The sequence below is a fragment of the Drosophila biarmipes genome, chromosome 3R (genome assembly GCF_025231255.1).
Source record: "Drosophila biarmipes strain raj3 chromosome 3R, RU_DBia_V1.1, whole genome shotgun sequence".
In the NCBI taxonomy this organism is placed as follows: domain Eukaryota; kingdom Metazoa; phylum Arthropoda; class Insecta; order Diptera; family Drosophilidae; genus Drosophila; species Drosophila biarmipes.
The window spans coordinates 9,564,353-9,588,032 of record NC_066616.1 but is presented as its reverse complement, the minus strand read 5'-3'; the positions used below and the strand labels follow the sequence as shown (position 1 = coordinate 9,588,032).

At 47.9% G+C, this 23,680-nt stretch overlaps 8 protein-coding genes across 10 annotated transcripts; 4 read left to right on the top strand and 4 right to left on the bottom strand.

Moving 5' to 3' along the window:
• Positions 1-88: 88 nt before the first annotated feature.
• On the top strand, positions 89-1,984 carry LOC108031543 (zinc finger protein 502). The gene is made up of 5 exons (XM_017105080.3): positions 89-344; positions 403-1,190; positions 1,247-1,381; positions 1,434-1,544; positions 1,600-1,984. Exons 1-5 carry the CDS (start codon positions 102-104, stop codon positions 1,748-1,750), a joined length of 1,428 nt encoding a protein of 475 aa, XP_016960569.2. The 5' UTR covers positions 89-101; the 3' UTR covers positions 1,751-1,984.
• LOC122818612 (zinc finger protein 583) lies at positions 1,856-3,334 on the bottom strand. Its single transcript, XM_044092953.2, has 4 exons — positions 3,205-3,334; positions 2,575-3,137; positions 2,381-2,515; positions 1,856-2,316 (listed from the first exon to the last, which is right to left on the bottom strand). The coding sequence occupies exons 1-4, from the start codon at positions 3,328-3,330 to the stop codon at positions 2,109-2,111; spliced, it is 1,032 nt and encodes a 343-aa protein (XP_043948888.1). The 5' UTR covers positions 3,331-3,334; the 3' UTR covers positions 1,856-2,108.
• An 86-nt stretch (positions 3,335-3,420) lies between these two features.
• On the top strand, positions 3,421-5,112 carry LOC108031545 (gastrula zinc finger protein XlCGF52.1). Its single transcript, XM_017105081.3, has 5 exons — positions 3,421-3,661; positions 3,721-4,238; positions 4,299-4,433; positions 4,610-4,720; positions 4,788-5,112. Exons 1-5 carry the CDS (start codon positions 3,512-3,514, stop codon positions 4,924-4,926), a joined length of 1,053 nt encoding a protein of 350 aa, XP_016960570.1. The 5' UTR covers positions 3,421-3,511; the 3' UTR covers positions 4,927-5,112.
• A 6-nt stretch (positions 5,113-5,118) lies between these two features.
• On the bottom strand, positions 5,119-9,988 carry LOC108031541 (phagocyte signaling-impaired protein). Its single transcript, XM_017105078.3, has 7 exons — positions 9,647-9,988; positions 9,358-9,582; positions 7,747-8,239; positions 7,289-7,688; positions 5,941-7,224; positions 5,679-5,877; positions 5,119-5,618 (listed from the first exon to the last, which is right to left on the bottom strand). The coding sequence occupies exons 1-7, from the start codon at positions 9,705-9,707 to the stop codon at positions 5,434-5,436; spliced, it is 2,847 nt and encodes a 948-aa protein (XP_016960567.1). The 5' UTR covers positions 9,708-9,988; the 3' UTR covers positions 5,119-5,433.
• A 462-nt stretch (positions 9,989-10,450) lies between these two features.
• On the top strand, positions 10,451-13,704 carry LOC108031778 (N-acetylglucosaminyl-phosphatidylinositol de-N-acetylase). The gene is made up of 4 exons (XM_017105492.3): positions 10,451-11,418; positions 12,183-12,473; positions 12,623-12,716; positions 12,783-13,704. Exons 1-4 carry the CDS (start codon positions 10,878-10,880, stop codon positions 12,958-12,960), a joined length of 1,104 nt encoding a protein of 367 aa, XP_016960981.1. The 5' UTR covers positions 10,451-10,877; the 3' UTR covers positions 12,961-13,704.
• Positions 13,705-13,745: 41 nt separating this feature from the next.
• LOC108031777 (uncharacterized) lies at positions 13,746-18,688 on the bottom strand. Of its 3 annotated transcripts, none has more exons than XM_017105487.3 (5): positions 18,521-18,688; positions 15,358-18,058; positions 15,086-15,295; positions 14,078-14,858; positions 13,746-14,018 (listed from the first exon to the last, which is right to left on the bottom strand). In XM_017105487.3, the coding sequence occupies exons 1-5, from the start codon at positions 18,554-18,556 to the stop codon at positions 13,811-13,813; spliced, it is 3,936 nt and encodes a 1,311-aa protein (XP_016960976.1). In that variant the 5' UTR covers positions 18,557-18,688; the 3' UTR covers positions 13,746-13,810. The 3 variants fall into 3 exon arrangements, with proteins under 3 accessions (XP_016960976.1, XP_016960975.1, XP_043950278.1); XM_017105486.3 differs by having other exon boundaries at positions 15,358-18,144; positions 18,521-18,681; XM_044094343.2 differs by lacking the exons at positions 13,746-14,018; positions 14,078-14,858 and having other exon boundaries at positions 15,143-15,291; positions 15,358-18,144; positions 18,521-18,681.
• Positions 18,689-18,996: 308 nt separating this feature from the next.
• Positions 18,997-20,558, top strand: LOC108031958 (uncharacterized). The gene is made up of 2 exons (XM_017105746.3): positions 18,997-19,151; positions 19,735-20,558. The coding sequence occupies exons 1-2, from the start codon at positions 19,095-19,097 to the stop codon at positions 20,425-20,427; spliced, it is 750 nt and encodes a 249-aa protein (XP_016961235.1). The 5' UTR covers positions 18,997-19,094; the 3' UTR covers positions 20,428-20,558.
• On the bottom strand, positions 20,537-23,638 carry LOC108031957 (mediator of RNA polymerase II transcription subunit 25). Its single transcript, XM_017105745.3, has one exon. It carries the CDS (start codon positions 23,538-23,540, stop codon positions 20,994-20,996), a length of 2,547 nt encoding a protein of 848 aa, XP_016961234.1. The 5' UTR covers positions 23,541-23,638; the 3' UTR covers positions 20,537-20,993.
• Positions 23,639-23,680: the final 42 nt, after the last annotated feature.

The following is a 23,680-nucleotide window of genomic DNA, read 5'->3' as shown; positions in this document are numbered from 1 at the left end:
ATAATTTGTATATTTATTTAAGCACTTCATATACATTTTTTCGTATTTCGCTTGTATCTGATGTCCACTGTATCAACTGCGGCGACTGCGTTTCGCTGTGAATGCCAGCGGCGGACGCTTGCATTCAGCTGTTTGTAATTTATTTGCAAGGACCGAATCTGCTTCTGAATAAACACAATAAACACAGAGATTTGGCCATGAAAACGGAGTCCAACGAGAAGTGGGTGGTGTGCCGCGTCTGCCTGAACAACCCCGGCGAGGGCGAGGAGCCGCTGCACGAGATATTCAGCCAGACAGCCAGCACCCGCCTCGACCAAATGCTGCACATATGCGCAGGCATCCCCGTAAGTAGGAGTCCCGGGTTAAATGGGCTGTTTTAAGGGCCTACTCCACATCCCATAGGTCAGCCTGGACGACAAGTTCCCGGACAAGATGTGCAGTAAGTGCGTGCGCTGCCTGCGGCTGTGCTACAAGTTCCGACTGACCTGCCAGCGATCCCACCAGCACATCATGGACATGCTGCTCAGGGAGGCCAGCAACGCCAGTTCCGCCGGCAACGATGACGTCCTTACCCTCTCCGACGACCTGACGGTGGAGAGCGTGGTCAAGACCTGGGAGGAGGACGCCAGCCAGATGGATGACGGTTTCAAGGTGGAGGAGGGTGATTTCCAGCCGGAGGAGCAACAGCAGGTTATCACTTATGTTGTGGATGATGGCGACGGCGGAGATACTATTATGTTCGATGAGGAGGATCCCAGCCAAGCGGTCTTCGATGGGGAGCACACGGTGGCCGAGGAGGCAGATGCTGTGTATGAGGATTATGAACTGCTCACCAGCGAGAACTCAACGGAAGTCAGCCAGGAAAACCTCGCTAGCATTGCCAAGCCGACCACAGAAGAATATCCCTATGACGACCTGGCAGAAGACATACTCAGCTCCGATGAAAGCTATGTTCCCGAGGGCAAGCCAACGCCAACAAAGTCGCCAAGTCGCGAGCGACCGAAGCGGAAGCCTGCTCCAGTCCGCAGACACAGCACAGAAGATGAACCCGCTAAGAAGAAGCTGGGTAGGAAGCCGCGCAACAAGCTGACCACCTACATCTGCGACGTGTGCGGGAATATATATCCCACACAGGCCCGCCTCACGGAGCACATGAAGTTCCATTCCGGTGTCAAACCGCACGAGTGCGAGTGAGTTGAAGCTGTCATAAGACGAGTAGCACATTCATAAACCAAAATAATTTCAGGATCTGCGGACGAGGCTTTGTCCAGAACCAGCAGCTGGTGCGTCATATGAACACGCACACCGGGAACCGGCCCTACAAATGCAACTACTGTCCAGCTGCCTTCGCCGACAGATCCACCAAAACCAAACATCACAGGTAAGTCCCTTATATGACACTTAAACAAACCTAACATTTTAATCCCCGCCAGAATTCACACCAAGGAGCGCCCGTACGAGTGCGATGTTTGCTCCAGAGCCTTCACCTACTCGGATAACCTGAAGTTCCACAAAATGATTCACACGGGCGAGAAGCCGCATGTGTGAGTTCTGACCTGAAATAATAATAAATCCCTGACTAATCCCATCCTCTTCCAGCTGTGATCTTTGCGGCAAGGGCTTTGTGAGGGCCTACAAGATGCGATTGCATCGGGGAACGCACGAGAGACGAGGTCAATTGAGACCGGATGCGGACATGGGCGCTGAGGGAGAAGTAGTTAAGGAGGAGGCTCCAGAGTTTCTCAGCTAACTCCCCCAAATAGGGGCATTTCCTTTGTGTTGATATCGATAGGACTTTAGTTTTAGGATCGAATGCCATTGTTATAGCTCTTCCATTAAACAGTGTAAGCATGGATTTACATTTGGAAAATGAGTTCACGCGTTGATTAGTGAAATGGTGTAATCGTTCGTGTATATAGTACATTCTTAACTACTTAAAATATTACGTTAACAATAAAATAGAGTACAATTTTTGTCTTAATAAGTATGCAATGGTTTTATTTTACTTACACTTTACTTATAATGTATTTCTGGTTATCAGAAAAGTTATATAACCTCTTAAAAGCCAGGAAAATGTAGATTTATTTGTACTTAATATTTCGCAAACGTCACTCCCACATTTTCCCTTCTTTCGTGCGCTTGTGCGATTTTTCATGGGCGTTTTTGTGATGCTGCTGAGAGAAGGTCTTCTGGCAGAACTGGCAACTAAAGGGTCGCTCCCCCGTGTGGGTCTTCAGATGGACCCTGAGCACGTTGGAGTAGGCGAAGGACTTGCTGCAGAACTTGCATTTGTACGGCCGTTCATTGGTGTGTATCCTAAAATGGATTTCGGGTGGAATTGGGTTAAACATTGTAGCTAATTTAACAATGGAATCCTCACCTCTGATGCTTTATGCGCGTGGAGGGATCTGCGAACCTGGACTCGCAGTAATCACATTTGTATGGTCGATTGCCGGTGTGCGTGTTCATGTGCCTCGTCAGCTGTGGAGTCTGCCGGAAGCGCTTATGGCATATCCTGCATGAAAAGGTTATTACTTCTGCTTTGACCATAAATAAATCCATATACCGACTTACTCGCACTCGTGAGGTTTCTCTGTAAGGTGGACTTTCATGTGGTTGTTTAGCTTGACCAGCTCTGAGAAGACTTTGTGGCATCTGTTGCAGGCGAGGGAGGGATCCTGGCCGGAGTCATCTTCCCCTGCTGCCACCGCTTTGGGACTCAGTGAACAGACCGATTCCTCGGGCGCAGAGTTAACCGGCTCTATGCTAACCATTTCATCGGCACTACAGGCCGCTTCGTCGTTGCTCTCCAGCGTCACGTCGTAGGACTCCAGGTACTCGTACTCCACCTCGCTATCGCTGACAGCAGGCTCCTTGTTGGACAGATCTTTGGAGGCACTTTCCTGCTCATCGGGAACAATCTGTATGTGAAACTCCTGCAGTTCCTCCGCCTGCTCTTGGAGATTGTTCTCCAGCAGCTCTTTCATTTTCTTCTCCGCCAGAGCCTGCTCCTCCTTCTCCAGCTCCTGCAGCTTCTTCTCCGCCTCCTGGCAGAGGGATCTCAGCTTGAGCGCCGCTCTGAGGAGCAGGGCGCAGCTGGTGCAAATACGATTGGAACCGTTGGGACTCTGACTCAGCTGGGGATAAGGAAACACATATTCATAGGATAAAGATGAAACGTAACAGACACATTTGAAAACCCACCTCAACCCCCGTGCAGCGTTTGACTTGGTCCGGGAAATCCGGCTCTGTGGGCATGAGGGACTCGTCCTTCGGCTGCAGCCAGCAGATGCGACATTGCAGGCCCTGGCTCTCCATTTCGGGATGCATCCTTCTGTTACCGAAAGTAAAGAAATTATATTCTCTGACCAAAACAAACAATTAAAATTTTTGCGGCTTCGGGGCGAATGGCAAAAGGCCTATCGATAAATATCGAGGAATGGCAAAATTGCAAGGAAGAAGAACCATTTTTTGATCGTTAATTTTGGACAGGACATTGTTTTGATTCAAAATGGAGCTGAGATTGGACATGCTGACCCTGTGCAGGACCTGCCTGCAGGATGGAGAGGCCCACATGGTGTCCATTTACGAGGGAGGCGATGACAAGCTGCGCGGCGGCCTTTCCCTGTGCGAGAAAATCGAAAGTTTAAGTGGAATTCAGGTGGGAGGATTATTTAATTGCTAGGATCTACTCAAGTAGTAACCAATCTTAATCTACAGATAAAGCCCACGGAGGAGGAGGACCTGCCCACCAGGATATGCCTCAGATGCAAGGCTTTCCTAACACTGGCCCACAAATTCCGACAGATTTGCCAGCGCTCCAATGAATTTCTCAGGGAGTATGTGGTAAAGGATGCAGTGGCACAGGATGCAATGGAGGAAGTGCCAAAGGATGCAGGAGAGGAAGTGGCTACCCCTCCGGATCCTACTCCTCCTCCACCCGTGGAAACAGAGCATTTCGAACCACTCGAGGTGGAGGTGCTCGAGGAGGGAGCCTGGTCTACCGAAGATCATACCGAGGAGACTCCACCTCCACTACCCGCGGAGAAGGAGAAACCCTTGGTGCTGGCCATGCAAATGCTTCCTGCTGCAATTTCTGTTCCTGCTCTCTTATCCACAGCTCCCGCAATCCCCCCCAAACTCCATGTGTGCGAGATCTGCGGCAATGGATATCCCAGAAAGAGTACTCTGGACAGCCACATGCGCAGGCACAACGATGAGCGACCTTACGAATGCGAGTATGTGGTTTCCCCAGTTTTCTGTAAAAATGCGTAGTACATAAGAAAAATTATTTTAAGGATCTGTCACAAGAGCTTCCACGTCAACTACCAGTTGAAGCGCCACATCCGTCAGCACACGGGGGCCAGACCATACACCTGCCAATATTGCCAGCGCAGCTTTGCGGATCGAACTTCCCTTGTAAAGCATGAAAGGTAAAATATGCTATATTAACAAATTTTTTAAATGTCCCAACTTTGCAAAACGATTTCAACTCACTACACCAAGTTGGAGTACCTATTTTCTGAAAAGTTACCCTAATTGGTTTTCAAAATATGTTTTTAAATCAATTCATTTATTACTTATTACAAATTACTATATATTCCCGCAGAACCCATCGAAATGAGCGTCCCTATGAATGCAAAACTTGTGGAAAAACATTTACCTACTCCAGTGTCCTCAAAATGCACTACAAAACACACACAGGGGAGAAACCTCACATGTAAACGCCTAAAATATTAAACTGAACCCTTAATATAATAAAAAACAAATTTATACTATTCCATTAGATGTCGACTCTGCGGCAAAACCTTTGCCCGCATCCACAATCTGGTGGCCCATCTGCAGACTCAACAGCATATAAATGATCCACGATTACCAGCTTATCTAAGCACGTTGAAAATGGGGAGTACTACAAATATAGCTTAAGGATAATTTACCTCTTTATAGAAATAAGAATATAAAGTAAGAATGGAAAACTTTCTTAGAGAGACATGTCCAGGAAGTGCAGATATCAATTTTATACAGAGGTAGTGTTTTGTAAAAGTAGTTAATTTTAAACGATTATATTAACTTGCTAAGTTGTAAATTTAGTAAGCAAATTATAACACAGCTTTGTCGTCAATTTTTTTTACAATTTCTTCTTTTATTTAACTTACTTGCAAGCGGTACGCAATCTTTTTTCTTTGTTTTGTCCTTTTTTTTAATATTTTGTTTCACAATTTTACAACTTTTTATTTGTTGTACGAGGGAAATGCCGAAAGTTGATTGAAAAGTGCTGACTTGGCTCTTTAGTTCGAGATAATTGTGGTGCAGTTGGAGTAGGAGGTCGGTTGTATTCGTTAACAAAATTAAATAACAAACTATGAACTTGGATCGTGTGGTTGGGCAACGATGGCCGGACTGGCTGATGGCCTTTGCACAGCAAAGAGGCATCTACTTGGCTACCATGCGTATCTTGTCCTTCAGCAGATTACGTAGCTCGGTGACCATCAGCTCGTGGGAGTCCTTGAAGGTGGCCGAGACGTCGCCAATGAGGGTGGCCTCCACTTCCGGCTTCAGCGACATGTCGGACATGAATGAGCTGAGGTCACGCGGCAGCACGGGCGCCTTCCAGGTGCCTGGGGATTAGGGTAAGCCAGCTTTAACTCATCTTCCAATGTCTTAATTTATCTACTTACGTATGGCCGCATCGCAGGCCTCTAGCTTGTGCTTGAGCTGTCGCATCAGCTCCTGCAGCATCTGACTTCGCTCCTTTTCACTGATCGGCTGGGGTCCGTCCACCTTGTTGTCAGCTGGCCTCTTCTTGGTCTTGGCCTTGGAGCTGACCTGCAGCTTGTCGTTAAGCACGGACAGCAGGAAGGCATACAGGGATAACATCTGGAATAAAATTATTTTATTTAATACAGGGTTATAAGTTTATGGATTTTACAAGGAGCTCACCTCCAGACTAGCAGCCACTTTCTGCTGCTGACCACGCCGCTTCCAAAGACCATCCATGCCGTTCCACTCGTTGCTCTCATTGATAGTCTGCACGCACAGCTCCAATATCGCAATGACATTGTCACCCACCCGCTTGCACTGCTCGGCCAGCTTTCCAGATCCGCTTTGCAGGTCTAGGACCAACTGGGCCAGGTCGTCGAAGAATCGTTCGTAGGGCAGATCGAGCAGGAGGTGAAGGCGTGTGGGCAGCAGGTTGACTAGAAACTTTTGCGCCAACGGCTTGTAGTTCATGAGTCGCAATCGCTGGAATAACCCCGTCCAGGACTCTCGCAAAAGTTCCAGGGTGGCGGTTTCCTCTCCCGCTGGCGATTCTTTCGAGCTGGGGCCGTGGTACAAGTCAACAAAAGAAGCAAATAATCGGAGCATCAAAGATCGCACTTGTAGAACTTCAACTTCCTGGTCGAAAGACTCTTTGCGCTCCTCGGCAGCATTAACCTCATGCAGAGGATCCCAGCGGATAACGGCCTCCAAGTCACGGTTGTCGCTCAACTCATGCCAGGCAATTCGATCCTCCGCCGGCTCAATGCTCATGGCGGCATATGCTGTCAGGTTCTGCTGGATGTTGCCATAACAACTGACCAGATCGCAGATCTGCGCCTCCACGGAACAGGCCACGTACTGCAAGCTGTTGGTCAACCGCTCCTTGAAGTTCATAAACTCCTCCATCTTGGAAAACGTGCAGAAGCGGTAGGTCAAAGCAATATACTCTAACCGCTCCTTGTAGCTGTTGGTGAAAAACTTCAGAGTGGCGTCGTATACATTCCGGGTGCCCGAGAAGCGACCGCCCAGGGGCAGCAGCTGGCAGTGCACATAGCCCATCGAGTCCAGCTGGATCTGCTTAATGTCCAGGTACTCGTACATCTCCTGGGCGCCCACCTGGCAGCCGAACAGATGGTAAATCTTCAAACTCAGCAGCTTCACATGGAAGTTACTCGTACTGTTACGCAGCACGTACTGCAGCAGGCACAGCGCCTCGAACAGGTGATCCGACTTGTTTTCTCGTCTACTCAGGTCGTACATCACATTTGCCGCAAGCAAGGCGTATGCATCCGATGGTCCCATTTCCGTAGCAAGCAGTTTCTTGCCGAAAGTACTTCGTCCATGCTCGTAGTGCAGCTTGAGGGCCGTATAGAAGGCAAGCAGGTGGTCTACGGGCAGCTCCATGTGAGAGCCACACATCCGAGAGATTTGCAGAGCACATAGATGCTTTTGCAACTGCTCTTTCTGTGGGGGTTTTATATAAATCACTAAATTCAGAGTTAAAACCTTAAAGCTACACTTTACTTACATTCTTCGGAAGCGACGTGGAGGTGACTCCGCTTTCCAACAGCAGCTTGCTGGCCAGCGCCTGTCGCTGTTTCATGCTAATCGAAGGCAAGAACAAGGCGATATCGTGGGTGCAGCATGATTTGTCGCCGAACAGACGGAAGTACTCTATGACCATTTCGTCAAAGTCGCCGATGAGCTTTTCCGCTGGCAGCTGGACTGCCCGCATGCGTTGGTGGAGCTCTAATCGCGCCAGATAGGGACCTCGTTTCTTACGCTCCGAGGAATCGATGATGCCCTGGAGAAACTCCTGACATCTGGCCAATGAATCCTTTTCGCCATTCTCCTCCGACTGAGGCGCAAGTTTAAGCAACTCAAACGAACTATGGATGTACTCCTTGTAAAAGTCCCAGCGATCGCGACTGAAGGAAGTAAAAAAACCGTCAAATATGTATCTATCCAATGACTGAGGATACTCACTCTGCGTCTAGGAGCTGCTGCAACAGCTCATTCAGTTCCCGCCAGTTACCCAGTTCCTTGAGAAGCTCGAACTTCATGCTGACCGGAGCACCCGGATATAGCTTGGCGCACAGCTCGCCAGTGAGGAATTCCCACGCCTCCTGGTACTTGTTCTGTAGCTTAAGGATGTGCAGATACAGGAAGGCCTCCTGCTCCGTTTCCAACTTGCCCTCCTTTATGTGCTTGTCGACCATGCGCTGCGCCAGACCCAGATAGATTTTCCTCTTCTCGGGCAGCGCTGACTCGGGTCCCCGGATTCCCTGGAAGACTACGCTGATCACGGACCAAAAGTAGTAGGCATTCTTTGGCTGAGCCTTGTAGAGCTGCAGGGCCACCGCCTGCTGCGCCTTGTAGTCCTCCACCCGCACATGCGAGATGAAAAGGTGGGCGAGCAGCTCCTCGTTGCCCGGATTCTGCTTCACCGCGTGCTGGTACAGCTCCACGATTTTGTCCACTGCAAAGAGGCGGATATTTATATATTATTAGCGATTGCTTTTGCAGGTACAGGTATCTATATATTCAGATCGTTGGCACGCACTTGCCGCCCGTCGTCCGACTAAGAGAATGCGATTTTAATTAGTCGGGCGAGGTGCGCGTGCCAAGAAAATACGAAAATATGAATTGTGGCCACTTCGTGTGCGTGCCAGGGGCGTCTCTGGGGGATAAACTCGGCGGGTGCCATGTGGCGGATGTGGGAACCAGTAGATGTGCGGATCCAGATGGTTTTCATAAAAAATCGAACTTTTTATGAGTAAAATTACGCTACATAAATGTAAACTTTGATCTGACACAGTATGTTAATTACTTCACGGCTAATTTAAGCTTTGGTCAAGACAAGAAATCAGCAAATAAAATCGTGTGAATATTTACAATTACTTGGAGTTAAATTTGTAGTTAAACAAAGCAAAATAAAGAATAAAACCATTCAGCTTAAACTATTTTTGCCAGCCCTTTACAGGATTTCTAGTTAAGGTTGAAATAAAACTGTTTGACCTCTCCTGATAAACGAATATTTTTTCTACATATGTTAAAATGCAAACACGTGCTGTAGTTTACACTTGATTTAAATAAAAACAGATCATCTTTATTTTCCACCTAGTAATTAGTTTAATTCACCACAGAATATAAAACGATTTAAGTACCTTTGACTCTCAGCTTGAAGTTCACTTCAATAAAATTTGGTTCTCATTGCCTAGTTACTTAAAAGTTAAAAGATGGTACCAGCTTATCTCCTAAATCACACCAAAGAGAAGGAACATATATCAGTTTTCTTATCAACTGATAGTTTTTGGTTTCATATGTTGGAGTTATCTTTTAGTGATGCCTAAACTGGACTACTTAAGATAAGATGGCTTCTTCCTCCTCCTATGATAGTAACTATTTATGGTAAACTCTCCCACAGTTAGAAGTGATAACATTGACCTTAATGTGCGTTTTTGTTCCCAATTAGTTAACCATTTTTCTACTCGTTGTAATTAAAACCTGTAGTTCTTGATTCCATTTGTCAATGATTCAGCCTGATTCAATTGATCCCAATTGGCCATGCTGCCAAAATCCCTGATCAATACGTACGTTGTTCCATTTCGCGGTAGCAGAAGGACAGCACCTGCAACGTGGAGTCATCCGTGGGCTTCTCCTCGGCGACCGTCTGGAGGCAACCATGGCTCTCGTCGTAGCGTCCCAGCCGGAGGAGGGACAGGCCCTTCAGGGCACGGGCGCAGAGCAGGGTGGGATGTTTGCGGAGCAGCTTCTCGGACTCCTGCAGGGCCTTGCGGTTGTTGCCCACTTCCAAGTTGTCTGTGGAGGATCGGGGGATTGGGATTGGGGTTAGCCGGTAGATCTATGACAGAGGAGCACTCACCGTAGACCGGCCGCAGTCGCCGCTCGAACAAGGCCGAGTCCATGCCCTGCTGCTGTGCCATGTTATGATGTTATGTGGTGCTGCTGTATGGCTAACCTAATTACAACGTGCTGCATGCACCTCGCTCTCTTCAGTGGTTTGCGGCACGCCGTCTTCCGATTTGGTTCTTCCGATCTTTTGGGGCTCTCCTGGGTTGGCCCGCGTTGCTTGGTCGGTCGGGGGGCGGGCGGCTGGCTCGGGGGCACTCGAATCACTCGCTCAAAGGCTAATTAAATGCTTAATTTCATAGAAATTAGTGACTTTAAATTTTATTCAAAATAAAAATACCTCAGACTGCATATTTTGGAGAGGAGAGAGCGGCCTGCGGTATTTTTGGGGGTATTTATTCGGTATTTTACAACGGGGCGCGTGCCAGCATTAGGGGTGCTCGGGCATTAGGCAGTGATTTCGCAAATGGAAATAAATAATATTAATATATACCAACAGATTTATAAATTTTAATCATAAAATGTGATAAGGAATAAAATATTAATGTATTTTTAAAAATAAATATTGCTTAAAATATAATCAGAGCTTGGTTTAAAATATAATTTAAACTTAATTTGAATATTTTTAAGTTACATTTCGTTCAATTAAAGTTTTAGTCACCTCATTAATACCAAATTGGTTTTTTAAAATTGTTGTGGAATAGAGGCAGGAGTACCCCTGCTGAGTAGCACTTTGTCGATCAGCTGATCGCTAGAGATGGACCAGTCGCGACTCACGACACTCGATTTGCTGGCGAACGATGAATGGCAGAAAAGTGCTTATCAATTTATTTAAGTGCTAATTTGATAATTGCACCTTTATGGATGCACTGCGCACCTGACCACTTCAAGAAGAAGCGGAACGAAAAAGCAGACGTATCGGCGTGAGTCACGCACCTGCCACGCACCACGCCAGCCGCCCATCTCTAGCTGCTGCCCCCGAAAGGCGAAAAACACGTAAAGTTGTCGAATAAAATGCTGAGATTAGCCGATTAAGCGGCGCGCGGGCTCGTAACCAGACGTTTTCAAGTATTAAACTACCGATTAAGCAACGCCTCCGCCTGGTGACATAGTTTAAGCAGCAGCCCGAGCACCGCCATCGCCGCTTTTCCGCTTTTCCTCGGCTGCCCAAAGAGCGCTGCATGTCCATTTTTGGTGAAGAATTTCTCGCCAAAATTCTCGCCCTTGGCCGGACGCAATGAGAGATGAGATTTAACTGGCTGAGCGAGTACGTGGCCAGCATATCAAGCAGCATTGCATCGACCTCTCCGTGGCGCCAACTGCAGCAGCAGGTGCAGCAGCTCGTCCCCAATCCGCAGGCCATCTACTGCCGTATCAGGTCCTCAACCGCCGAAGCACTGGAGCACGTACTGATCGCCTGTGCGGTGTACTTGCTAGTATGCCTGGGCCTCTACAAGCTCACCTTCTGGCTCTCGGAATCGGCCACCGCATCCGCATCCGGACCGGGAGCACGCACCAGCGATCCGAGCAACAATGCCGCCGAATTAGGCGAAGAGGACGCACTGAATCCAAATTCCGATGGGCAACCCAGTCCAGGCGGCCTGAAGCAGGCCCTGCAATCTGGTCTGCGGCTGCGTAGCGTCCGGCTGCCCAAGTCGGCGCACATGGAGCGCGTCCTGCTCATCACCGCTCATCCGGATGACGAGTGCATGTTCTTCGGACCGCTGATCTACTCGCTGACGCAGCGCCAAGGCTGCCAGGTGTACATACTCTGCCTGTCCAACGGTGAGCTTACCAGCAGTGACATCATCCTGTCACCAACAATAGATATGAAACCATTAGACTGAATTACCCGTTTCAAAATCAGTAGCGACTCCGTATGAAGCTTTAGTGCATCCATACAACAACCTTTTTTGTAGTAACCATCAATTGAATCGCTGCAATAGAACCTTATGGCATTTTAATTTCCCTACGAACAATAGATACAATTATATTAGTTTAGTCGTCAAAAAGGTTTTGATATAATATTTTAATAGACCTTTCATGGGGTACTAAACAACAAAAGCATACTTATTTCCCTACAAACAACAGGACAAAATAATATTAGTTAAGTTATCATAAAGCTTCTAATGACAAGGTTTGAAATATAACTTTTTTTTACATGTTTCATGAGAAACATTACTTTTTGTAACTATTAAATTTAATAAGGTTCATTTTAGTTGTTGAACTTTTATAGCTTGAAATATTTAAGGAGACTTCAAGTTACGAAAGCTAAGTGTGTGGACATGAAAATATTAAATATCTATATTTAATAGCAAACTTTACTATCATTATTAAAGATCTATGTAATATAAAAACTGACATAGAGTGCTTAAATATATTCAAAAGTCGAAATAGTGTTCCATGGGCTGAAGTAGAAAGAGTAGTTAGTTATAGCTAACATATACGATTCATAAGCTATAAATATATATTTTTTGGAATTTTTAAAATAGCCACCAATCTTATTCCAATCACAAGAAGTCGAATTAATCTTTTGTTCTCCCAAACAGGCAACTTCGAGCACAAGGCGAAGGTGAGGCGACAGGAGCTGTGGCGGTCGTGCTCCAAACTGGGCATCCCCGAGTCCAACATCGTGCTGATGAATGCCACCAACCTGCCGGACGACCCCTACGTGGACTGGCGCCCAGATGCGGTGGCCAGTCTTATTCTCCACGCCGTCGAAAGCCTCGACATCCAGGCGATATTCACGTTCGATCGCGATGGCGTCAGCTCGCACCCGAACCATTGTGCGGTGTATTACGCAGCCGCCTCGCTCTGTTTGGCCAACCTTTTGCCCAAAGGTGAGGAGGAGGCGTGTGAGTCACGCGGGCGGCGACGGATGCAAACAATGGGTGCACGTTAATTGGCGTGCCCATCGCTGCAGTTGTCGCTATTAATAGCATTAGATATTATAGTACACAGCAATTTTTTACGTTTCTTCCCAATGCAGATTGCAAGTTTTACACCTTGGACTCGATCAATGTGGTCAGAAAATATCTGTCGATCTTGGATTTGCTGTGCACGTGCTTTATGTCTACGCATTGGTAAGATATATGGCTTCAAGAACAAATATAAATTGTAATATGACTGATAAACGATCTCTTATTTAGGTGCATACTTAACTGGAAGGAGGCCGCGATTGTGAGGAGCGCGATGAAGGAGCACCAGTCGCAGATGAGATGGTTCCGCTGGCTCTACATATACACATCGCGGTACATGTTCATTAATTCGATGCGGCAGATAACTCTCTCGGATGTGGAACTTGAAATGCAGATACATGACAACTAGCAACAAAGTGGATACGATTGAACGCCAAAAGACAAACTACCTTCACGATCGGATGCTCCGGGTGGCAGAGCGAGGGGTTTTTATTTTAGACTCTGACGATTCTACTAGTGTAAATGTATGTAACTACTACTGTTGGCCAAAACGATCGATAGTAATTGGAAAGCTATATCCAAACCAACCAGGGAACAAAGAACCAGCAAAGCGGCAGTACCATAGGCAACCGAAACCACAAAACAGTCCATTAATTAGTTCCACACTCACATATAAAATGGCATATCTTTAAATCTTATTAGTTAGCTCTAATTATTATTTATACTCAGTCCAAGCAATGTTCCAAAGTGTGCGATGTAGTCAAATGCTTAAAAATTAAACATGTATGCGTTATTATAATTGTTGTTAGCTTATGTTCTTTTATTTCCAATTGTATTCGTGTACATTGATTCCCCCTTAGCATACACACCTTTAGTGAGTCACTTTCGTTCTTGTAAAATTGTAAAATAGTTTGTTGTAAGCAGCGAAGTACAATAATAATTTTATAAAATATATTTACATAAATATATAAATGAATGTATGTATACACATAAACAAATCTACCGATGATGAGCCAGAGAGGATAGAACCTAGAATGCTGTTAAAGAATATTTATTTAAAGTATTTTAATGAGCGCACTTTCAAATTAATTGTTTTATGGGCCCACGCAGAAATTAGTAAAATGCGAAGCGATTTTTGTTGCAATACTTAAAATTTATTGTTTTATTTTAAATCCCAGTTTAAAATCGAAAACGCACGAGAGGCAACTTCAAGTATAATTAATTGATCGTGTTCTACACAGCCTTACTACCATAATTTTCTACGATGCCGATTTGGGTCTCCTCCCCAAATTCTCCTCGATGTCCACTTCGTCCGCACAGTTGACAATGATCTTGCCTAACCCAATGTTTGACTCATGCTGGGCAGCTCGAAAGGCCTCTTCTGCCTTGCTCAAAGGATATGTGGCCGCGATGAACTTGTGCATTGGTGCTCGACCAGATCGCATGAGTTGGATGGCAGTGGGGTACCTGCAGGATCGAAGGATATTAACTTTATGGGAAAACTATTTAGCCCCTAGCTAACTTACATATTGGCGGACCGAAAGCTGGGCACCAGGCGAATGTTTTTCATGAGGACGTCCAGGGCATTGAAGCTGGCACACTCCGAATCGCACTCCGCCAGCACGCAGACGCCACAAGGCTGCAGGGCCATGACCGCCAGATTCATCGTCATGGCCGAGATGGAGCAGTTGATCACGCAGTCAGGCCAGTCCTTGAACTTGCTGTAGATGGCCTCCAGGACCTCGCCGAACAGGGCGTTGCTGTCGAACTCGACGGCTTGAAAGCCGAAGTCCTTTGCCACCACATCCAGGGCGGGTGCCATGCATCCTGCAATGGCCACACGCTTGGCGCCGATGGCATTGGCGCATATGCCTGCCGCCACTGCCGTCGGACAGGATCCCAGGATGAGGACATTGCTGGTGGGCGTGATGTTGCCCTTGAAGCACGCCTGACATCCCAGGGCTAGTGTTTGTGTTAAGGCGCCCTCCTCCATGCTGATGGACGGCGGAAGTCGGTGACAGAGGTCGGCCGGGTGCGTTTGGTAGGTGCTCAGAAAGCCATTGTACACCAGTCCAGAGCACATGTTGTACTGCCCTTGCTTGCACAAGTCGCAGATGCCGCAGGACAAGGCAGACTCCATGACCACACGGTCACCCGCGTGCAGATGATGGACACAGCGACCGACTTCCTCCACGATTCCCGTGGCGTCGTGGCCCAGAGACATGGCTTCGATGTCGCGACTGCCGTTCTCGTACACATGGATATCCGAGTTCGAGACGGCCACTGAACCCGTTCGAATAAGGACGTCTGGGATTGGATTTTATCGTATTAAAACCAAAAAGAATAATAATTGTTCGGGATCATTTTCATTAGAAAATCTATAATGCCAAAATTATATATGACCCTTTTGGTGGATTTAAATTTCAATGGCAGTTGGTAAAGGATTAGTATTCAAAGCAACATATAAAATGTGACCCATTAATAAGTTAGTATTTAAAGTAAAATACGCTGAGTAATTTAGGGGACAATCATACCGAAATCCTTGGGACGAGGTTTGGAAGCGGGAACCACCTTGACCTCGTAGGAATTTGAGATGCGCAGCGCATAAGCCTGATCATCTACGCTGCGTCTTTCGCCAGATTTGGGCTTCGGAGATGGGTGGCAACAGACCCGAGTGCTGAGTGATCTTCGTTGCGTCTGCAGCTGGACAAAGCTATTCCGGGCTAAGAGATTGTCTATTCTACCTTGGGAAGAGAGGATTGACCTGAAGACACGGTGACCCACCACAAACCGCAAGTCTACGCACCATCGTCCTTTTTCTCCTTGCGCTCGCACTTCTTCTTGGGGAACTTCACCTTGGCGCACTTGCCGGTGCAGCTCTTGACCCCGCAACCGCCGTCATCATCGCTGAAGCAATCCTCTCGCAGACCCGTCCGCTCCTTGATGTCCTTGCCCCGGCTCTTGGGGTACTTGGTCGCCATTTGACCACACTTGCCGCCCTTCTTGCTCTTCTTGGCGTATCCCCGGTGGCCGAATTGACTCAGGCAACCAGGTGTGATCTTTCCAACAAGACCACCAAAGCGTCGTCGCAAGAGGGTCGTGTTGATCGTGAACCGGGCAGGAGGAGTTGCCCTGTCCAGCAGGTGACCCTTGCACAGGGAGCACTGGCAGCAGCTGGTGGTCTTGGGAACAGGGACACGATAGTGACGGCGCACAAGAGTGGAGTAGACTTGGAACCGTGGAGCCTTCGGCACAGGGGCCGATTCTTGGAAGACGTGGCTCAAGCCAGTGGACAGGTAGCGTTTGCTTGGATCCGGGCGCCTAGAAAAGGTGGAGAACTTGCACTTATCCTTGCCATCCTTGCCGCCCTTCTTGAACTTGGCACAGGGATCCTTCTTCTTGGCACAGGGATCTTTCTTTTCGTCTTTCTTGGCACAGGGATCTTTCTTCTTGGCACAGGGATCTTTCTTTTTATCGTCTTTCTTGGCACAAGGATCCTTCTTTTTGGCACAAGGATCCTTTTTCTTGGCACAAGGATCCTTCTTCTTGGCACAAGGATCTTTCTTCTTATCGTCTTTCTTGGCACAAGGATCTTTCTTCTTATCATCTTTCTTTGCGCAAGGATCCTTCTTGCCACAGGGATCTTTCTTTTTATCATCTTTCTTGGCGCAAGGATCCTTCTTTTTGGCACAGGGATCCTTTTTCTTATCGTCTTTCTTGGCACAAGGGTCTTTCTTCTTGGCGCAGGGATCCTTTTTCTTATCGTCCTTCTTGGCACAAGGATCTTTCTTCTCGCCAGATTTGAACTTGGCACAAGGGTCCTTTTTTTTCTTGTCCTTGTCACAGCCATCCTTCTTGCCATCTTTGCCACCCTTCTTGAACTGTGCACATGGGTCCTTCTTATCCTTGCCTTTTCCGCCCTTTGCACAGGAATCCTTCTTGTCGCCACCCTTGGCCTTGGATGTTATCTCTGTGGTTTGTTCCGCCTTTTTCTTTGGGGCCTTTTTCTTCTCTGGGCGCTCGCAGGGATCATCTTTGCAGGGATCTGTGATTAGAGGACACTTGCCAGGACATTTTCGCTTGGGCTTCACGGGCGGATGCTTGCAGCCATCCTTGTCCACCGGAACTGGAATCTCCACCTCCTGGGTGCCCGGCACAGTAGATGCTTTTTCGGCGATCTTCTGCAGGGCTTCCCGCTGATGTCCGATTTGAGCGGCCGACGACATAAAGGAAGTATCAATGATCCTGGTCGGAAAGGCCTCCTCATCCTTGGTAAGTTCCAGATCGGCGATATAGGTTTCGTCCGATGATTTGGAGTTGCTGGCGAAACCCTTTTCCAGCGCAGTGCTGCAAAGGTTGGCAGCCAGCGAAGTGAGGTCATCGTTGAAGCCCGGCATCTTATCCTCGGTCAACTGGGCATCCTTAAGCTTCATGGCATCGATCTCCACCACCCCTGAGATCAGGGCATTGAATCTGAGCGGCAGGGTTTCCACCGCTCCACCGGTTGCGTCCAATTCCACCTTGGTGTGCATGCAGATCATGGGATCCTGCGAAGCCACTGTATTCGAATCCTTACTATTCAGGGCATCTCGTAGGTTGGTCATGTCCATTTCAAAGGACAGCTCCATGGAAGAGACTGCCATCTCGTTAAGCCGATTGCTCAGATCCTGCGGCACATCCACGCGCACTTCCTCCACAAAGTCGCCCTCTTGGGTGGAGAGCTCCTTGAGACTGGCTTCCTGGCTATTTTCCTGGATGGGTTCGGGTTGGGCCAGCGCCGACATGGACTTGGTGGTTTTCAGTGAAGCATTGGTAGCTGCTGGTCGAACTGGGTTGCCCAGAGAGCTCTGAAGGCAACTACTGACCGCCGCCTGGCGCTGCAGGGGCATGTTGGTACCGGCACCCATGCCTGCATCCATTGCGGTTCCCACGGCATTCACGTCGGCCGCTGGCGAGGATGGAAGGCTTTCCCAGAAGTTTCGATCATCGGTGTTAGATTCCGCCTTGAGTTCTTCCGACTGCGCCTGCGATTCTATCTCCTGTATAGCTTCGTTGAGGGCGCCGTATTCCTCGACCATGCTGCTGGAGAAGGTCTCTATATGATTGGCGTACAACCTCAACTGGTTGATGGTCTCCAGCGTGTCCTTCAGGGCATTGGCATCCATGCCAGACAAATCCAAAGGCACAATGACGATCTTGAGTTCCTTGCCATCGCCAGTCTCCGGTGTGATCAGGCCGATGGGCAGGATCTTGGGTGCGTTGCCCGATGACCCAGAGAAGCTGATCCGTTTCCGCAACATATCCACATTGTCGCTGATCGAGAAGACACTGTTGCCCTTCTGCGAGTACTTCTGCACCCGGAGGCGACCTGCATGAGAGGTCCTGTCAGCCTGAGGAGTCGTCTTGGATACGGAGGAGGCACTGATGCACAAGTGCCTGAACCTCTCGGTGTAGGTCAGACTGCGCGGCCGGAAGAGCGGGGCGTGGTAGCTAAGGCATCGGGATATCTGCGAGAGATGCGGTCCAAAGCGATAAGTCGGGAACGTCCCGAATATCCCCGGCATTTTTGGATTTTAAGTTTAGAGATTTTTCACTTTATCAAGAATGCATATGTTAGTCACGGTAGAATTTTATTTTTGGAAGTAGAAACCGAAATGGAGTGAGTTGTGTTAGACGTAGAGAAAGGAAATGAGGTTCTAGTCTGGTCAAATGCCAACATTAAATAAGGGGCCTACTGATTATAGGATTTTAAAGGAATTTTCTGGCAGAGTTCCCAAACACGTAGTATAGGGTAGGAATCTTATTATCCTAGCTTCTATATTATTTTTAAAATAAAGCCGAACAAGTACTCCACTGCATTTACGCGTATTACTTAAGAGGGCTAATAGAAAATCTGTTATTAAAATTTGAAGTGCGGATATAATGTTTCCCCCAAACTATTGAATTAACCTTGTTTTCGCTTCACTTACCTTTAAATAGTTTGTTACTCTACCGAATATGCGCATAATACTAAACTTTACACTTATGTTAAAAGGTCCGAAACAAAATTTTTGAAATTTGGAATTTAGGTGGAATTTTTTTTAGGTTTAAAATATGTTGTGTGTGATAGCTCTGGGCTATGTCTAGAGAATTAAACCAAAAATCAAACAAAACCAGTAACTTAAGTCCACAAGCCTACTGTTTTCCCGAAATTTCGGGCTTATTCGATGTAGATCTCCTTGATAAAATCGATTAGTGCAACATTTTGATGCAGATATGAGGCCCATATCATCGTCATACCTTCTGAACCCAGGAGCGCCAGCTTTTTGGGGGCCTCTAAATGCATTTTGAATATAATTTAGGTACTACAATTGCTCCTACCTCCGCTGCATATTAATTATTCTGCCGACCGGCCAAGTGCCTTCAGCTGGGCTCTGGTCGCCCAAGTGTTTGTTGGTCACTTGGTTGAGTTCAGTTCGTTTTTTGCTTTTGCTGGCAGCGGTTTCTGTTTCGGTTTCAGTTTCGATTTCTAGACAAGAGCTAGATCCGAGTACTTCAGTGACAATGTTGCGATTGGCCAGTTCCACCTATAGTTCCATATGTTTGGTTGTCTGTTTGAACGTAAGCATGCTCGTGGCTTTGGTTAATGGGGAACTTGATGGCTGAACTCGAAGAGTGGGATAGAAACATTAGTGAGTCATAAACTATTGAAGGAGCTGCAATTTTTAGATTGGTGTAGGTCAAGTAAAAACTTAAAAATATTTGATTAGATTTAATTTGGTTAAAAATTTCAAAGTGATATTACCAAAGTGGTTATCTTAAGATTACGTTAAATAAAAGATATATATATATATTTATTTAAAATAAAGACATTATTTAAATATTTAACTTTTAGAATAGAAATACTTTATCATGATGGTTAGAAGTCTCCAGAAATATATACATCAATGGTTAGGTTTCAATCATATCCTCTCTTTGACACCACAGCCGCACAGACAGTAACATATCATAGCTCCAAAAACTGATCTTTGATTTGCAGTATTGGCATATCTTATAGATCGATTTCAAGGTCTAGCCACGCGTGCACAGTGGGATTTGAATATAGAAAGCCTCATTATCGTTCGAATTCAATATTCATTTTCGTACGTGAAGCCGGTCATTAAGTGCCCATTAAAGGTTCCATTTCTCCCGCATATATCTGCAGTTTTTGTGGCTGCTGCTGCTGACGACGACGTCCGCCAAGCCAACCGACTCCACTGATTCTACTGCCAAGAATGAAATGCAACATGTGACCAGCTTTGTGAACCAGAAACCGAAGTCTGGAGTCCGGGCGCAGTTCGATTTTGAACAGAATGAGGCAGAAGCGACCAACTCGGCGCACTTGCAGCAGCTCTTTTCCAGTTTGTTGCAGTTGCCGGGCAATATAAGTCTGCAGCTGTCTGTGGAGAACGACGACGAGCCGGTCAGTGAACGCATCCAGCTGGACGACATGGTGATGGCTGGGGAGCAGCATGAGGGCGTCACCGAATCATCCGATGAATGGCATCGCATTAAGCTGGCTATTCCGGTCCTGGAGCCGGTAAAGCACCTGATCAATGCGGTAGGAGGCGGCGGAGTAAACGATTCCCATGTCAAGAGCAATACCCATCGCCTGATTGGACACCATGGCGTCCATGAAACGCACCATCCAGCCGGTAACATCAGCTCTCCGGCCATCGAAACGGAGGAGGATCGGGAGACGGCCATCGACAGCACCAGCTTCGATCTCCTGGAGACGTTGGGCAGTGCCGGCACAGTGCTCCTTGGAATCCTGCAGAATCTCCGGAAGCTTTTCGCCGCTAGCGCCGGAAATGCGAGCACAGCTTCCTCTGGCGGCGGCGGCGGTGGAGGAAACTAGTTGCTCCCGAAATTCGTTCGGTGTTCTGTGATTAATACTAGCCTTACGTAAATTGGATTTCCTTCGCTTTTGACTTTTACTAATTAAAAAATAAATACACGAAACATGATAAAAACTCGAACTTAATTGAAGCTTTATGTTTTAACTTGGGGAAAGAGGAAATGGTGACGTGGTAATTAATAAGTTAATGAGCAGAGCATAAGGGGTTACATAAGGGAAAAATAAAAAAATAATTTTTCCCTATGAAAACATAATACAAACATACAAAATGTACATTCCAATTTTCTGACGATTATGTCAATAGCTAATATTTTCAACGGATGGTTACTTTTGTAGCCAAACTATGCTATCTTAAAAAATCATTCAAAATATTTCAATAAATCATTACCATTGTCTTCGACCAAAAAACCCTTGTAACGCCTGACACTCTGTGATACCAAAAATTAGGACTACATCTAAACGACATCAAAATCTTTATAGATTTCTTAGATTCCCAAAACAGAGACATCGAGTTGGACTGTATCAAATATTTAAGTAGCTTAAATCTAGTTGGCTATGCGATCTGTCTACATGAACTCATAGCTGCCATCGTCAAAGTTGCGATTGCCGACCATGGGACCGCCGGCACCCATTTGATTGGGATTCTGGCCGCCCATCTGCGGACGGAACTGGTTGCCTGGCGTGGTCTGGTGCTGCAGAAGCTGGCGAAGTCCCGGATTGTTGTTGCTCATCATCGGACGAACCATGCGTTGCTGCTGTTGTTGCGCATGTTGCTGTTGGATTGCGGCCACGTTGGGCGCCACCTGTTGCAACTGCTGTTGCAGATTAGGATTAGGCACGCCACCGGGTCCAACGCCCACGCCCAGCGGCATCCGCTGTTGCTGCATCATGTTCATCTGCATCTGATTCTGCTGCATGGCCATGCCACCAGGGCCGGGACCCGGGCCCCCACCCGGACCTCCTCCTCCCATCTGCATGTTGAGTTGATATTGGTTGTAGTGTTGCTGCTGTGAGTTGTCTTGTTGCATCTGCTGCTGTTGTTGCTGTTGCTGCAGTTCCATAGGCGACTTGCCCTGCTGCTGCATCATTTGCTGCTGTTGTTGCTGCTGCTGCATGTTGCCGTGCTGCTTTTGCTGGATGACCTTGCGCAGACGCTCCACAAACATTGCCTGATTGTTGGGAATGAAGCCCAGGAATGCGTTGCGATCTGGTGTGTAGAGCAGAATGAGAACCTTGAGATCGCAGGCGGGCGAGTTGGGGATGGACGAGAAGTGAACGCAACCAGCGTAGCCGGAGGTCATCATCTTAGCCAGCGAATCGAGGGCTTCTCCTGGAGTTGGTCGAAATACCACCATCTTTGAGTCCTTAAGGAACTGCCCGCCAATGTTGCCAACCAGATGCTTGGGCATAAGTTGCATCAATAGCTTGGGCGGCCAGTTCTCAGCCTTGATCTCGGGCTCCCCGTCTTTGATGTTGGTGCACACAGTGCACTGGAGTGTGTGAGGAATCTTCTGTTGATCGGATTTCGGTTTCTCTGACCATTCAAGCACTCCGGTCCAGATCTTTTCGCGCAGGGAGGCCTGCTCCTGTTGCGCATTCGCCTGCTGTTGCTGCTGAGGATTTCCCTGCTGCTGGGGATTGGCCACCTGGCCCACTTGCTGCTGTTGCTGTGGATTGGGCATGTTGCCCGCATTGCCAGCCGGCATCATGTTGTTGCCGGCATTGGGATTACCCTGCTGCTGTTGCTGCCCCTGCTGCTGCTGCTGTTGTTGAGCCAGTTGCTGCTGCTGTTGCAACTGTTGGTGGTTCAGCATTTGCTGCTGATTGAGCATCTGCATCCTCTGCTGCTGCTGCTGTTGGGCCTGTTGTTGCTGCTGCTGGGCCTGCTGTTGTTGCTGCTGCTGAAGCGAGGTAACCGTTTGATTCGGCGGCGGCGCATTAATGCGCGAGATCAGTGCAGAATTGGGATTCTGTTGCATGCCCCCGCCTTGGCCTACACCGCCAACATTGCCTGCTCCCTGCATGAAGGGCGGACGCGCCTGTCCCGGTTGGTTGGGATACATCCATCGGTTTTGCCCGGGTCCCACGTTCTGCTGGAAGTTCGGATTCTGCATCTGGTTGGGCACAAATTGAGTCTGCTGCTGTTGTTGCTGTTGCTGCAGGAGCTGTTGCTGTTGCTGGGGATTGAGAAGGCCTGCCTGAGGATTTGGACCAGGCTGCTGTTGCTGCATGGAATTCATGTTCATAACTTGTTGCTGGGGATTGCCTTGCTGCTGCTGTTGTTGTTGTTGCTGCTGCTGCTGGGCTGGAGTGGTGTCCATGGGCATGCCTTGACCTGGTTGCTGCTGACCCGCCGGATTCTGTTGCTGTTGCTGCTGTTGTACTGCAGCCTGTGCCGCATTGGGGGCGGCCATCTGAGCCGCCATGCTGTTGGGACTTGGAGCTCGCTCCTTGAGGCTGTAGCCCTTTAGCAGCACCAGGTGCCGGATATTCTTTGCGTAGTTCTTGCTTGTAATGGGCTGATCGCCATCCGCCTTCATGAAAAGCTTAAACAGCACCGGCATCTTGCGAGGCGCAATGATGGATAGGTTGATCTTCCGCTCGTTGAAGAGTGCCGCCAGTTGCTCGCAGGATTTGCCCGGATACTTCCACGATTCTGTAGTGGGCATCTGGTAAGGCGGACTGTTGCAGATGAGGATGCAGTGTCGCTGGACGCTGGTCTGATCGAGCAGCTGGCGCCGCTCGCTGATGTCGTCGAAGCAGCCGTGGGCCGCAGCAAATCCTTCGGCCATGTGGGCACAGGACTCCATGCCGCCACCCACCAGTGGTAGTCTTTCGATCGTCTCCATCACCTTCTGGGGCTGCAGGAAGGGTCCGTAGGTGGAGCAAACGGGCTCCAGCAGATTGGCAGCTGTGCGGTACACCACGATCCCGTACAGTGTGGCATATCGCTCCGCAATCAGGTATTCCCGCTCATCAATGGAGCCAGTGGTGAAGTGCTCCAGCGTCGGCAGGATGTAATTAGTTTTCAGCTCGTTGATGTACGCTCCATTGATCGCGCTGCCCTCGATAAGGAAGACCACGTCGGCCAGCGGCATTTGGTCCACCTCCATAGTTAATCCAATGGGTGGAAGTTTCCTTTAAATGCGAGAACTTGTTGCGAAAAAACTCTGTTTTCCTCAAACGCTCTTCTTCTTCTCTTGCAGTTTGTTTTGACTATCGGTCTGGGATTATCGATAGTTTGCTTCTCACT

Excerpts from the sequence above, each read along its gene's own strand:
- LOC108031543 (XM_017105080.3), top strand. The coding sequence starts at position 102 with ATGCCAGCGGCGGACGCTTGCATTCAGCTGTTTGTAATTTATTTGCAA. Across the intron at positions 1,382-1,433 it reads ACCAAAACCAAACATCACAG|AATTCACACCAAGGAGCGCC; the intron begins GTAAGTCCCTTA and ends AATCCCCGCCAG. Across the intron at positions 1,545-1,599 it reads ACGGGCGAGAAGCCGCATGT|CTGTGATCTTTGCGGCAAGG; the intron begins GTGAGTTCTGAC and ends ATCCTCTTCCAG.
- LOC122818612 (XM_044092953.2), bottom strand. The coding sequence starts at position 3,330 with ATGCATCCCGAAATGGAGAGCCAGGGCCTGCAATGTCGCATCTGCTGG. Across the intron at positions 3,138-3,204 it reads AACGCTGCACGGGGGTTGAG|CTGAGTCAGAGTCCCAACGG; the intron begins GTGGGTTTTCAA and ends CCTTATCCCCAG. Across the intron at positions 2,516-2,574 it reads GAGAAACCTCACGAGTGCGA|GATATGCCATAAGCGCTTCC; the intron begins GTAAGTCGGTAT and ends CTTTTCATGCAG.
- LOC108031545 (XM_017105081.3), top strand. The coding sequence starts at position 3,512 with ATGGAGCTGAGATTGGACATGCTGACCCTGTGCAGGACCTGCCTGCAG. Across the intron at positions 4,239-4,298 it reads GAGCGACCTTACGAATGCGA|GATCTGTCACAAGAGCTTCC; the intron begins GTATGTGGTTTC and ends AATTATTTTAAG. Across the intron at positions 4,434-4,609 it reads TCCCTTGTAAAGCATGAAAG|AACCCATCGAAATGAGCGTC; the intron begins GTAAAATATGCT and ends ATATTCCCGCAG.
- LOC108031541 (XM_017105078.3), bottom strand. The coding sequence starts at position 9,707 with ATGGCACAGCAGCAGGGCATGGACTCGGCCTTGTTCGAGCGGCGACTG. Across the intron at positions 7,225-7,288 it reads CCACGTCGCTTCCGAAGAAT|AAAGAGCAGTTGCAAAAGCA; the intron begins GTAAGTAAAGTG and ends AAACCCCCACAG. Across the intron at positions 5,878-5,940 it reads AAGTGGCTGCTAGTCTGGAG|ATGTTATCCCTGTATGCCTT; the intron begins GTGAGCTCCTTG and ends ATTTTATTCCAG.
- LOC108031778 (XM_017105492.3), top strand. The coding sequence starts at position 10,878 with ATGAGATTTAACTGGCTGAGCGAGTACGTGGCCAGCATATCAAGCAGC. Across the intron at positions 11,419-12,182 it reads CATACTCTGCCTGTCCAACG|GCAACTTCGAGCACAAGGCG; the intron begins GTGAGCTTACCA and ends TCTCCCAAACAG. Across the intron at positions 12,474-12,622 it reads GGCCAACCTTTTGCCCAAAG|ATTGCAAGTTTTACACCTTG; the intron begins GTGAGGAGGAGG and ends TTCCCAATGCAG.
- LOC108031777 (XM_017105486.3), bottom strand. The coding sequence starts at position 18,115 with ATGCCGGGGATATTCGGGACGTTCCCGACTTATCGCTTTGGACCGCAT. Across the intron at positions 14,859-15,085 it reads ACCTCGTCCCAAGGATTTCG|ACGTCCTTATTCGAACGGGT; the intron begins GTATGATTGTCC and ends ATCCAATCCCAG. Across the intron at positions 14,019-14,077 it reads AGCTTTCGGTCCGCCAATAT|GTACCCCACTGCCATCCAAC; the intron begins GTAAGTTAGCTA and ends TCGATCCTGCAG.
- LOC108031958 (XM_017105746.3), top strand. The coding sequence starts at position 19,095 with ATGTTGCGATTGGCCAGTTCCACCTATAGTTCCATATGTTTGGTTGTC. Across the intron at positions 19,152-19,734 it reads GTTTGGTTGTCTGTTTGAAC|TTTTTGTGGCTGCTGCTGCT; the intron begins GTAAGCATGCTC and ends ATATATCTGCAG.
- LOC108031957 (XM_017105745.3), bottom strand. The coding sequence starts at position 23,540 with ATGGAGGTGGACCAAATGCCGCTGGCCGACGTGGTCTTCCTTATCGAG.